We start from the raw sequence: 12,923 nt of genomic DNA on the forward strand, positions 1-12,923 counted from the left end.
AAAAGAACGTTTTCAGCAATTTTCCTTTCAAATGCTCTTCTTTTAGGGCATTAAGCTTTGTGACGGCAGTCATACTTCTGCATACCCTGGCTTTTCGCCTTTATGTTAATTGTAAAAGCGTATAAAGGAAATTCTAACTTTACAAGTTTAAGACTCCTGTCACATACCTCCAAGGTACGTTTCATTAGTTATAACGTGCATGTTCTGTAAAGCTGTTCTACGTAGTATGCATTCTCTAGCGATGCTAGCTCATCAGCTTGCTGTTATTTCAGAAACTCTATTAATAAAAAGATAGCAAGCCCGATAAATAAAGATTTGTCAATATATCAGAAAACATTCCCTTTAATGGACTTGTTTCCTAGCAGGAAAAGAAAAGGGCAGGAAACCAGGAGGCGGGAGTTCTAAGGCACCCATGTTGCCCAAGGGGGCAGTTTCTGCCTGCCAATCAACTGGCCTGAGCTTCCTCTCTGGCTACCTGGCCAGCGGACCTTGCGATTCTCAGTTGCTGCATCTGTAAAGTGAGCGGCTTAGCTCAGATGACCCCTTGTTTCCTTTTCAATTCTGTGATTCCAACCAGCTGTGTGACTTGGGGCTAGGCAACTCACTTCCTTCAGTTTTTGTATCTGAAAAGTAGGGATGATAGTATTCATCCTGCCTACTTTACAGGTAGGTTGTCAGGACAAAATAAAGTTACGGGTATAAAAGCACATTGAGAAAAGATAAAACATCATATCCATACATGGTTTCCATAATGTTGTCACCCTTCTCCCTACCTCTCTCTCATCACTTCTAATTGTGTGAACTTGACATTTGTTAATTGACGTTTTTGTTATTAATTCCCAGGCCTTAGTTCAGGTCAGTAGAGGGAAGGGAAAATAAAAGAAGCACGGGTGTTGGCGGTGGGCAGGAATGACAGTGTCCCACATTCGCCCAGGATGAGCCAAACAACCGAACTCCATTACTTCACTGCTAAACAACAATTCTCCTGAGCGCATTTATGCTACACCATAGTCAGGGAAACAGTTACATAACCGTTAATGCTCAGGAAATGTTGTTCTGTGCCCACTTACAGATAATATTTCCATTAGTTAAAAGGAAAGGGATATTTTAAAATATACATTTTCTTGCTGAGTCATAGGATTCTTTCTCCTACATTGCAAGTGTGCCCTTGCAATGCGGTTAGTTCCAGTTTTTTATTTCATTTTATTATTATTTGTGATACATTTGTGAATGACTTTTTTTCCAAACAAAATATCTGTTTTCTCAAGAAAGAACATTATTTTTCCCTACATATGCTTGAAAAAAGAATGACTGAATAGACCTATGTGAAAGAAAAAGAAAGAAAGAAAGAAAGAAAGAAAGAAAAGAAAGAGAATGGAAGGAAGAAAGAAAGAAAAAGAAAGAAGGGAGGAAAGAAGGAAAGCAAGCAGGCAGGCAAGGTAGGAAAGAAAGAAAGAAAACAGAAAGAAGGAAAGAGGAAGGAAAGAGGGAAGGAGGAAACAAGAAAGGGATGGAGGAAGGGAGGGAAGGAAGGAGGGAGGAAGAAAGAAAGAAAGAAAGTTAGTTTTCTCCTGTTATTTTATTGAAATGTCAAGGGGATGTTTAAGATTTCGTGATTACGGCACCCAACGGACCCATGAATGTGACCAGCAGCCTCCTCTTCCTCCTTGATCTGCCTCTGGACTCTTTTTTTTTTTCTCAGCTGAGAGACTGAAAATACAAATGGACGATGGCCAGACCACATGTAAAAACAGAACTCTGACCCACAATCTGCAGCAACCAGCCCAGCAAACCACCCTATTATCTACAGCAACCAGCCCAAGAAGCTAATCTACCGTCTCTAAGTCAGACTTGTAGGAAGTCAGACCACTATCTCTTCTAGTTCAGGAAGCCAAATAATAACCCCTGTAACAATCAGGCCAAACTCACCAGGACTTGATTAATAACTGACAGCTGCCCTCATTTTTGTTCTTGCTTCCAAGTTAGGTTCCACCAGAGAAAGTCAAATAGGTCTCCTAAACATTTACCTAAGAATACCTCACTCGTGGTTAGTTGGATCACCTGCCAACAGCTTACATGCCTATCAGGGCATATCTGAAGCCCTCCCTTTTCTCCACTCTGAAGCTTTCCTACTTCTCTGCCTGCCTCTCAGTCTCTGCCAAAATGCAAGTGATGGGGGCTGACTCCCTTGCTGTGTGTAAATAGCCTTCACCTGTTTTCATTTTGTTGTTCTTCATTTATTTCCACACAACTTATAACACCAAAAAGGCTGGTAAAGCATAAGAGCTCTTAACTGTTTTGGTAAGGAAGGAGGTAATCAGCTAGATAAAACACGTACATCAGAAATTTTCCAGTACATTCTTTAAGCCAATAATTCTGAAAGATCGAAATAGCTGTTATGTGTAAAAGGATTCTCTAGTTAAATAGATTTGGGAATTGCTGGGCTAAGTAAACTAAAAGGTATTTCTTTAGTGCAGGACTTCTTGGACTCTGTTCCATGCTCAGGTGCTGCAAATTGCTGAGAGGTAGATGCTACTGTCTTTCCAAATTATTTGAAGATAGAACCTATTTATGAGTGGAGGGCTGGTTTTTCATGAAAAAAACATGCTTGAAAATGCTGATATAGAAGAATCTGAAGATCACTTTCGCTCTAAAATCTTTTAAGCTTGTAGGTTTACGGGGATTGCGACCTATAATAGCACATAGTGCGGCATGATATGACATTCTCTGTATGACTCTCAAGAAAGATATAATTAAAATGTTACCAGAACTAGGAAATAAATATGGAAGAAAAGTGGTCAACCATCTATTTAACTGATTCTTCTAGTTATTCTGAGCTTTGAAAAAACAAGACTGATTCCTTCTTACACCAAAGGAAATACCTGCTCTTGGACTAACTGGTATCACTTCTTAATCAAAATACATTAAAAAGAAAGGCTGGGTAGAAAACTAGCAGGTCAAGAAAAGTTCTCTCTGTACTTTTAGGAATGTCACTGTCTCAAGACCATGAAAAAGGAAAGGTCCCACCAGGACATCCTTCCACTCCTTTTGCCTCTGATATACCAAATCAGGAGAGGTCCAAGGGCACAGGGAAGAAAGAAGTTTCTCTTGTGGATCTGAACAAAGTTTGGATCTTTTTCTTATTTCCAAAGATGGAGATTCAGACACAGGTTTTTTCCTGATGTTTCTCAGATCTATCCTCCCCAAAAAACTCAGGTAGCATCCAGCACTACTCTGTGTCTTCCCAGCCTGACAACTGAAAGTATAGCTCCTCACCTCCACGTAAGTTCTAATGCGTGAGAGAGTTGTCCTGGTGACTCTTTAAACAGAAGCCAGGTAGTTTATTGGCAGTGTGGAGTCTGCCCTACTTCTGTGCGCCATCTCACACCCCCTTTACTAGGCATTTTACACACACCCGGCAAGTGTTTCTCAGACAATGACAGGGAAACAAGAAAACTAGATTGCCAAACACTAGAGATGTAGGCTTTCAGGACACACCCAGAGGTGCACTTTAATTTTTTTTCAGGTTTGTGTGTGTGTGTGTGTGTGTGTGTGATCTTTTAGAAGGCAGCTTATTTCGATGAGATTTATTTCTGGTCCAGAATATATCTAATTATTTTCTCTCTTGCTCCCTTTCCTTCTCCTATAAGGAAAACACAGTTTGGTAGTTTGAATGTTCATATTTTCTTTCTTCCTTGGTATATTTATTTATTTAATAAACATACATCTCAGTATGTATCAGGGACTGTTTTTAAAACTTTATGAATATTTATTCCTCATACTAATCCTATAAGAAAGATAATACTATAATATCCATTTTTACAGGTAAAAAACTGAGCCATGGAGAAGGTAAGTAACTTGTCCAAGATCACACAGCCAGTTGAGCTTAGCTGTCAGGATCCAGAGCCTAAGCTAGTGATCACTATGCTATACTAACTCAGGCAGACCTACTTCTAATCCCATTCCGGTCTAAACGAAATTTTCAGACATAACTTGATATCTGAAAAAGGCTTACACTCAGTTCAAGCCATTCTTCAGAAAAGGGGAAAATAAAGGGGAGAAGGGTCTAGAATAAGGAAGACATAGAATGAAGAAGGGAGAAGAGTAACGGAGAAATGAACAAAGCTGACAATGGAAGAGCTCATGTCGAGACTCCTAGTAAGTGAAGCTGAGTTCCCGGTTGGCTGCCTCTTAAGGGTCCCTGGAACACTTTGAAATGCCTTCTTTGGTCCAGGAGGTGCTAACTGGGGGTCTTTAGCAGCACAGAAAGGAGAAGCGACCCCTAGTATTCCTGCCTCTCCCAATCAGCCCATACCTTCGTTCCACAGTGAGCCAAGAAGAGTGTCATTGGGCTCAAAGCAACACTGAGTGACAGGTGTTATGATCCCCATCTTATGATGGGGGCCATGAGACCCCAAGAGACTGTATTGAATAATGTCACACAGCTAGAAAGTAGCAGAGCCAGGAGTCAAACCCAGGGTCGTTTGACAACAAAGCTCTATCATTCTCTATTCTCTCACACTGCTCTAGAAGCACTTGCCGGGGAACCAATGACAGATATTTAGGCTCTAAGCAATCCACCTTCTTTCTACCTCTTCTGTGACCTAGTCACTTCCTCTAATCCACTGAGAACTCTGAACTCTTACATATCTATTATTTCATTTGTTTTCAAAGCATCCCAATAAGACTAGCAGGGAAAGGTATTATTATGGCCACTTTGCAGATAATGATGTAATAATATTGGCCGTTTTACTGACAAATAATCCTACTAGTGTTCAGTTTTAGGACTGAGCTTTTATCACATGTCAAGAAAATCACTGGCTTTGAAACCAAAATAAGCAAGGTCAAGAGTCTTGAGCTCACAGAATCATAGGGAGCTGCTTGTTTGTTTCTGCCAGTTAAGTAAGGTGTGTGGCACACTCACCAGTCAAGAAGTCTGGGTCCGGGGTTGGTTCTGAGATTTCCTCCAGGCACTGATTCTCCAGGGGGACAGTGGCCACCACAAGACCATCTGGCAGTTGCTGGTCTAAACCTCGAGCAAAGTTGTTTTGCCTGGAAACAGAGGCCGACTTTCATCTCTGAGTGTTCACGTGAACCCCACTCTTTGGTGAGCGATCTATGTCTCAACCACAATGGACCAAAAACTTCCCCTCGCCCTGGACCCCACTCAATGTACATGTCTGGAGCAAGACACAAGTGTGAGAAGCAGGGCAAGGGCTGAGGGAAATGAGAAATAAACCAGCTGAAAAGGTCTACTTACAAGATCGAGAATATTCTTCCCCCCATCCCACCCCGGTCCCTACTCCCTGATCCCCTCTCCACAAGATCTGGGCAAATGCAGCCACCACAGTATTCATTATGACACCTCACTGCTTGCCATTGGCAAATGAGGTCCCAGGCTCAAAGGGGACATTTTAGTAAAGTCTACTGTCTGTAACAGAAAACACAACTGACTCCAAAAAATAGCTCGGAAGTTTACTATCAGTTTGCTTGTAAGAGTCCAGACCTAGCTTGCTATCAACTGCTGGTCCATATTATAACACTTTCAACACCATCATCATCATCATCATCACCATCATCTCCTGAAACGCATGGATTCTGAGGACGATGTACTCAAATAACCTAAGATAGATTAGGGACAGGGGTCAAATGGAGAATTTCCTAGAAATATTCTAAGTCAGTGGTTTGAAACATTTTGTTCTCAAGACCCCCTTTACACTCTTAAAAATAACTGAAGGCCCCAAGTAGCTTTTGTTTATATAGATTATCAACATTTACCATATTAGAAATTGAAAGAAAAAATTTAAAAATATTTATAGACATATTTTTAGATGACAATAATAAATCCATTAAATATTAACATGTCTTGAAAAATGATGAGACAAGTGGCATTATTTTACATTTTTTGCAAGTTTTTTAAATGTCTGATTTCATAGAAGACAGCTGAATTCTCACCTCTGCATTCAACTTATTGCAATATATTGTTTGGCTTGAAGTATATGAAGGAAACCCATCCTCTCTGTAGTTGGAAAAGGCAGGACTCTGAATATCCCCTGAGAGGATCTCAGGGACCCTCAGGGATTCTTGGACCATACTGAGGACCTATGCTAGATTGACTCATTCACCAAGACTCAGAGGGATGATAGAACCTGAGCATTCTGTGGTGGCTTGCATGGAAAATCTTGTAGTCTCTGCCTGGGCAAGGTAAAAATTTATTTAACATTTTACTGTTCAGGGTTCTTGGGTTCTGGAAGGAGGAATGTGAACCTAGTAAAGACCAGGGGAGAGAAAATAACCTATCCTTTTAGGGTCACATTTACCTGGATCCAAGATACAAGACTTTATGCTGACTTTAAGACCCATCAGAGAAGAGATCCATCAACAGCCCTGAATAACCAGTGCTATGGATGTGGGGTTCACCTGAATGTTCCTTTCAGCACCTGTCCAGCAGCCACTTCCTTGGAATGGTTGTTGTAACCAAAGAACATCTCCCCAAAGAGGGTCTGGTTCATGGGGAGCTCTCTGCTTTCCCCACAGTCACCTCCCTCTGGACAGGTCTCTGTGATGAGTTGGCAAGAGCGTCCATCCACACCAAGCTTGTAATCCTCGATGCACCTAGCATGGTGGAAAGCTCAAGATAAGAAGTTATTCCATCAATGAGCCATGCAGCCGACACAACCCAATAGACTGGAAAAAAATGCCTTGGGAGAATGTTGGATAGCCAAAGATTATGAGTATCCTGATTTGATTTTGTCCCCTATATAACTCAGTTTCTTAGGTCTATAAACCGAGTCTTCTTGCATTATGTGATCATACAGAACCTCTCACCTTTCCTTCGCAGATAAGTGCTTCCAGAGCTTTGCCGTTCTTTCTCCTCTAACAAGTATAGGATTTCCCAGATAGGTCTGAGTAAGAATCACTGGATGTAAGCTTATAAATGAGTTAACACATTTAAATCCAAAATATTCTAGAGTCTTTCTCCAGAACAATCTATATGGCCAGACCCTGCATTTGTTTGGAGGGTAATTAGGCAGCAAAAAGAATGACACTGTGCTTAAGAAATTAATAACCTTCTAACCTGGTCCTGTGACAAGTCAGCTAAGAAATTAAAATGATTGATCATCTTGCAGCTGTGCTCTGTTTGAATATATCCAAACACAAGATCAACCCATATTAACTCCCCCTTAATTCAGAGTAGCATTCCTGAACTAAAGAGATGTTAGGGCATGTTGTGTGGACACCTCCTTGATATCCTCCCCATTAAGCACGTGCAGTTACTCTAATGCAAGAGCAATACTGATGTTGGTAGATATGGGTCAATAACCCGTAAGTCATTAATTGGACTTTATTTGTAGTTATAGTGAGAAGAACATAACTTGTTCGTTCAAGTAAGAACGGCTTTGATAAAGCTGTCATTTTAAAAGCATATTGATGTAATTTGGGTCTCTCCTTAGAAACATACCAAATTTGGAATTTATAGATGTTCATGACATTAAAACACATCATTTATTGCTATCTATAGTAATTGTTGCAATAAGATAAAGACCTCTGTTCTATATAGAGGAACAAATTATCATAGTTTTACGTGGTGAGAAGCAATATTATCATGGCACTAACACCACCCTTTACTGGGTTACCTTGAATTAGTTGACTGAACTCCGCATCTGTAAAAGTGAGAAAAACAGTAGCTGCTTTGTTGGGTTACTGAGAAGATTAAGTGAGATGCTGAACTCAAAGAACTTATGTTGTGCCTAGCCTATAGTAGGTGCTCACTAAATGCTGCTATCGTCATTAGCAGAGGTACAAATGAAGCCTATGTTAATGCAACTTTGTTTTCCCCATTCACCATTTACGTATCGTGTGAGCAGAGCTCTTTAATTATAAGCGCATGTGATTTGGTCTTTCTAAAGAACCTCACATCAAGGACTTCTTTTGGCAGGCTATATATAGTGGCTTGGAGAGTGCTGAATGTACATGTGCACCAAACTCTGATGAAACAGGAAAGAAAGTCCAGTTAGGGACCTACTGTATTAGTCCAGGCAACAGACCTGATCTGAGACCCACAAAGGACTTTATGGTACCAGCTTAGGGCTGGGACAAGATAAAGTGGTTCCTTCCTTGGGCCATAACACAGTGTTTCTGGAAAGAATTTTAAATTGGGCTGGTTCCCTCCTTCTCCATCCTGAGCATCCTGACAACTTGCCCTTTCACACTGCCCCATCTCTCCCATTCTCCTTCGTGCTCATGGCCGCACAACCCATCATAAACTCCTTTGAGAGAGAGAGGAGACCAGATCTCACATCCTACTGTGTCTCCTATATCTGACACCTAACTAGGTTGTCTGCACAAAGTGGGTGCTCAAATATATGTTTATCAAATAAATACATCCTATGCTACTTTGGCTAAATTTACCTCATTAATCGAAGTGGGTCAACCATAATGATAACTATAATAGAGACTTTAAAATTGAGATCAAGCTTCCGTTTATGGAATGGGATTTTACAAGAAACTAAACAGGAAAACTGCCACTTGCAAAGAAAGAAAATAAAATGAAATACAATAAAATAACATTACTCGTCCACTGAATAATCTTCTCATGATTATTCAGCAGGCACTGGCTTTCAGCAACAATCCAGCATGTCCCTTCTTGGATAATTGATTGGTTTCACACAATCTTTCCCAAGCGTTTGGACTGTGGAATCCTTTTGTCACAAAACAATTAACACAGCACCACAAACACAGTTTGGAAATTCTGGTGTAAGCAGGCAATGATTTAGGTAAACCCCTGGGTCAGTTTCCTCATTTTCAGTGGTGACACTAGATTTTCCCTAAGGGTCCTTCCAACTCTGACTTTAAAAATGCTCCTCCTCCAGTCCTGAAGGCTCCTTCCTCAGAGCCTAAGGGCTGGCCTAGAGTGACCAGTTCACTTGGATTTACTTTCCTGAAAGTCCCGCATCCCAGTAAGCCGGTTGGCCTCATGGGCAGCTCAACTCACCCGCAGAACATGAGGATGTTGTACACAGCGGGGTCGTCCGGGAAGGGCGCCATCTGCTGCAGACACAGCTGCTCACAGCCACCGTTGAAGCCATCCGAGCAGTCCACCCCGATGTGGCGGTCATAGCAACCAGAGCTGTCCTTCATGGGGCTGAGTCCGGATGGGCACTGGCACAATCAGAAAGCATCCACACAGGTGGGTGAACCCGGGACCTGGGTTCTCTGGGAACCAGAGTGTAACCACTGATGCCTATTTTTAGCATTCAGCCTTGGAACCATCAACATTGGTAAGTAATGCACGAGTTTCCCACTATGCTGGACTCCCTGTAAAAGCCAGTGACCTTTTTTGACATCTCGCTTCTTCTCTCTGGGCACAGATCACACACATCTGCGTTAAAGCTGATTCCTCCAAGCAGGCTGGAAGGGAGCATTGCAGCAAGACAGGGCCGAGGTGCGCTGGCCTCCCAGTTGGACCTCAGGCGGGCAGGAGAGTGGAAGTGATGGGCCTGAATTAAAATGCATTAGAAGAGACTCCTTTGGGCTAGGGGAAAGGAGTGCTGCTGTTTGGACTTAGGGTTAATAGGACTTTATTTCTGACACCCAAAGCACTTTGTCAACATTGGTACCGGATGGCAGTGTTGGAGAAAGCGGACTGAGCCAGGGCTGCCAGCCGGAAGCAGGACGTGGACTTTCTCCGTGACCTTGGCCGGAGCCACTCTCTCCTAGTGAGAGTGGCGGTACTCATGACCTTCCCACCTCAAGGATGCCCTGAGGAAGATGCACAGACAAGGGTACCTGCTACGTGAGCACCCACAGGTGCCATACGTGGGTTTGGGCTTTATCCCAGTTCCCTGGACACTCAGTGTAAAACATTTAGCTTTTCTGTACCACCACGTCCTCGATAAACGACCCAAGAATGACAGCAGAGGAGATAATGCAGGAAGAAACCATCAGGCAGGTCCCAGGCAAGATGAAAAGGCTTGGTGAGCAGTAGGAACCGTCACAAGGGATCCACGAGGGGCCAGGCAGTGTCTAATATGCCTGCACCTTACTCACGTAACCCTCACAGCATCCCGTAAGGTAAGCGGGATGATCATCCTCATTTTACACGCGAAGAAACTGGGGCACAGAAAGCTTAACCTCCCTAACGTCACATGGCTGATCATGGCAGGACCACACCTGAAACCTTGGCAGGCTGCCTATGGAGTCCGTGACTTGGCCGCACCATCACCAGCTCACAGCGCAATCAGGCTCTCCCACAACAGTCACTGTTGACTGAACACTTAACTAGTAGCCGGGCGCTATGCTATGTGCTTTAGGTATTTCATCTCACAGCACCCTGTATTCTCCTCATTTAATAGACCTGGAAACTATTAACATTGCCAATTAACGCACGAACTTCTTACTGCACTGGATTCCATCTAAAAGCCAATGAATATTTTTTGCCATCCTGCTTCTTCTGTCTATGAAAAAGATACTCTGCGTTTACATTCCTGCTGAGTCTTTCCAACAGGCTGGAAGGGGAAAGATAACTTGCCCAGGGTCCAGCAGCTTATATGGGGCACAGCTGGGGGTCTGTCTAGATCTGACCTGATTTTAGTGACTGCTATACACCTACTGTCAGCTAGCTAAAACACTCCTCCAAAACTAAAACCAAACAACAAAAAAAAAGCCTTTTAAAACTCGGTAGAACCGTGTTAAACACCTCCTCTCCTGCCCTGCTGCCTGGCTGGCTCTTGCTCCTGGTTGCCAAGCACCTTGGCCTAGTAGCCTGGAGCTGTCTCAGGTGTGCCTCTGAAAACCCACCTCCCCTCTCTCCATGCTTCCCAACTGAAGATCACAGCAGGATGGGCGCTGTTTGCTGACACTAATTCTGCAATTTCCCAAACAAATGGACCCCTCCTGAGCCTGCCAGGCTCCCAGCCTGGTCCATCCCCTTTCTCCCCAGGAAGCCAGCTGGAGTGCTGGAAGGTGACAGCATTTAAGGATGTTTCCAAGGGCTGCCTCATGCTGTACACACCCAGATGTTTCAGGTGATGGTGAACGAGCAAATGAGGCAGCTGAGGATTGCACCCCACATTTCTTTAGCCCCCTCCACGCACCCACTTTCTTGGCCACCCAGCTGTTAGGCCAGATGTGCGACCAGAAGGGAGCTGGCTTCACCACTGTGAAGCTGCCCAGGCATGGACATGGTGGGTATTGAAACACAGAAGTTTGATTGGAATTAAATGGGCTGCACTGGTTGCCATGAGTTCTTTTTTCCTTCTATAAAGCTTGAGAAGAGCCATCAAAGTAGAGACAAAGCCAGTGCTCCTGTTATTCCCACCTCACGTGGTTTCGACCCTGGTACCAGCTAGCTACCTCAGTCACTAGCCAGGACTCCCCATCTTCTCAACCACCTGCTTTCTTTTCAGAATGCCCCATCGAGCGTGATGTTTGACAAAGACGTCACCAAATGAAACCCGAGCAGGCTTTGTTCCAGAATCCCCAAACCTGGCACGTCCACATCTTGTCTGGCCCTGGTGTCTAGATAACCATCGCTGTGCCAGATTGGACCACCTGATGTTTACACTTTCGTAGGAGATTCGGAAAGAAGACAGCTGCCTTGTCCAGGTTGGATTTCTTTTCTCATAAGTAAAGCTAAAAATAATAATAACAGCTATTGGGAATTAAGCAATTCCATGTGCAGGACAATCTACATAAATTATCTTCAATCTCACAATTAGACTTTTTTCCCCTTATTTTATAGGTGAACAGACTTAGACTCGGAAAGATTAGTCGTAACTTGTTCAAGGTCACAGAGGTGGAAAATGGCAGAATCAGAATTTGGACCTAGTTCTATCTGACCCCAGTGTTCATTTGTGTCCCATCCACTCTGGCATACTGCTTCTCAAGTGTGAGAAAAGCCGGATCTTTGGAATTGCTAAAGAATAAAGTCAATGTGTCAACAAAATAAAGCAATCCTATAGATTTGTTGTTTGTTTGTTCAATTGTCTTAGGCAATTCCTTGAGTACATTCTGGAATCAATTATGGATTTGTAGATCCAGCCTAATATTCTCTCTCTCCCCTTCTCTTCACACACACACACACACACACACACACACACCGTATTAGGGGTGCATATATTTATAGGACAAAACACTGCAAACTGTCCAGAGCAATGACCTTGAAGGCAAGACAAGATCCTCAATCACTAAAAAAGATGCAATTATCTTTACTGCACTGTAACTTACTTGGGCTGCAGTTCAGAGTAAAACATTTTTGAAAGATTTCAAAAAAAGGAAGCTGAAACCAAAAATAGAGTTTTCTTCTTAACCCTTGCTGAACCAGAACTCCCATCCCCAAGGAGTCTAATCAATCAAGTTTCCCACAGTATAAATTTGTTTTTGTTTTTGCCTGAATGTTTCATGTGCTGTTATAGTCACACTTTGAGCTCCTCAAAATCTATATCTAAACACAAAGAAACTATAGGCTCCAAATCATGGCCTCTTCCTAGAAGTATCTGCAGCCAGAGACCAGTTGTCAGGAGAGAAATCCGGCCTCCAGGAGGAGCTTGTATTTTCCCTCTGCAAGTGCTGGCCATTCTCTTCTGCCGGCTTGTGGACAATCCCTCCACTTCTTCCTTAAAAGAGAACTGTTTGCTCAGGATTGAGCACCAAGTTCAGACATTAACCCCTCTTTGCATAGGTTACATTTAGCAGTCCCAGGAAGAAAACTCCATTTATTATGGCAACAACCCTCCCCCATCAAGAAAGTCTAATAAATGAGCTCATATTTCAGTGACCCCTAAAATACACAAGGTTAATCATCTTTCATGTGATGCTCATGGCTTCTTGACTTATCACTGGTCTAAAGCATAATGTGCTAATGAGATTTAAATGATTCTCCCCATTGAATTCCTCTTCTTCACTGTCTTTCCTCTCTGTTT

The 12,923-nt window shown here is 42.8% G+C and overlaps 1 protein-coding gene across 1 annotated transcript in view; it reads right to left on the bottom strand.

Moving 5' to 3' along the window:
- Positions 1–12,923, bottom strand: part of ASTN1 (astrotactin 1) — a 328,148-nt gene that overhangs the window by 88,427 nt on the left and 226,798 nt on the right. Inside the window, exons 12-14 of the mRNA XM_007165368.2 lie at positions 8,996–9,162; positions 6,421–6,615; positions 4,925–5,052 (exon numbers count right to left, since the gene is read on the bottom strand). Of these exons, the coding sequence (XP_007165430.2) occupies positions 4,925–5,052; positions 6,421–6,615; positions 8,996–9,162 (490 nt within the window). The remainder of the gene's footprint in view (positions 1–4,924; positions 5,053–6,420; positions 6,616–8,995; positions 9,163–12,923) is intronic.

The sequence above is a fragment of the Balaenoptera acutorostrata genome, chromosome 1, assembly GCF_949987535.1.
Source record: "Balaenoptera acutorostrata chromosome 1, mBalAcu1.1, whole genome shotgun sequence".
Taxonomy (NCBI): Eukaryota; Metazoa; Chordata; class Mammalia; order Artiodactyla; family Balaenopteridae; genus Balaenoptera; species Balaenoptera acutorostrata.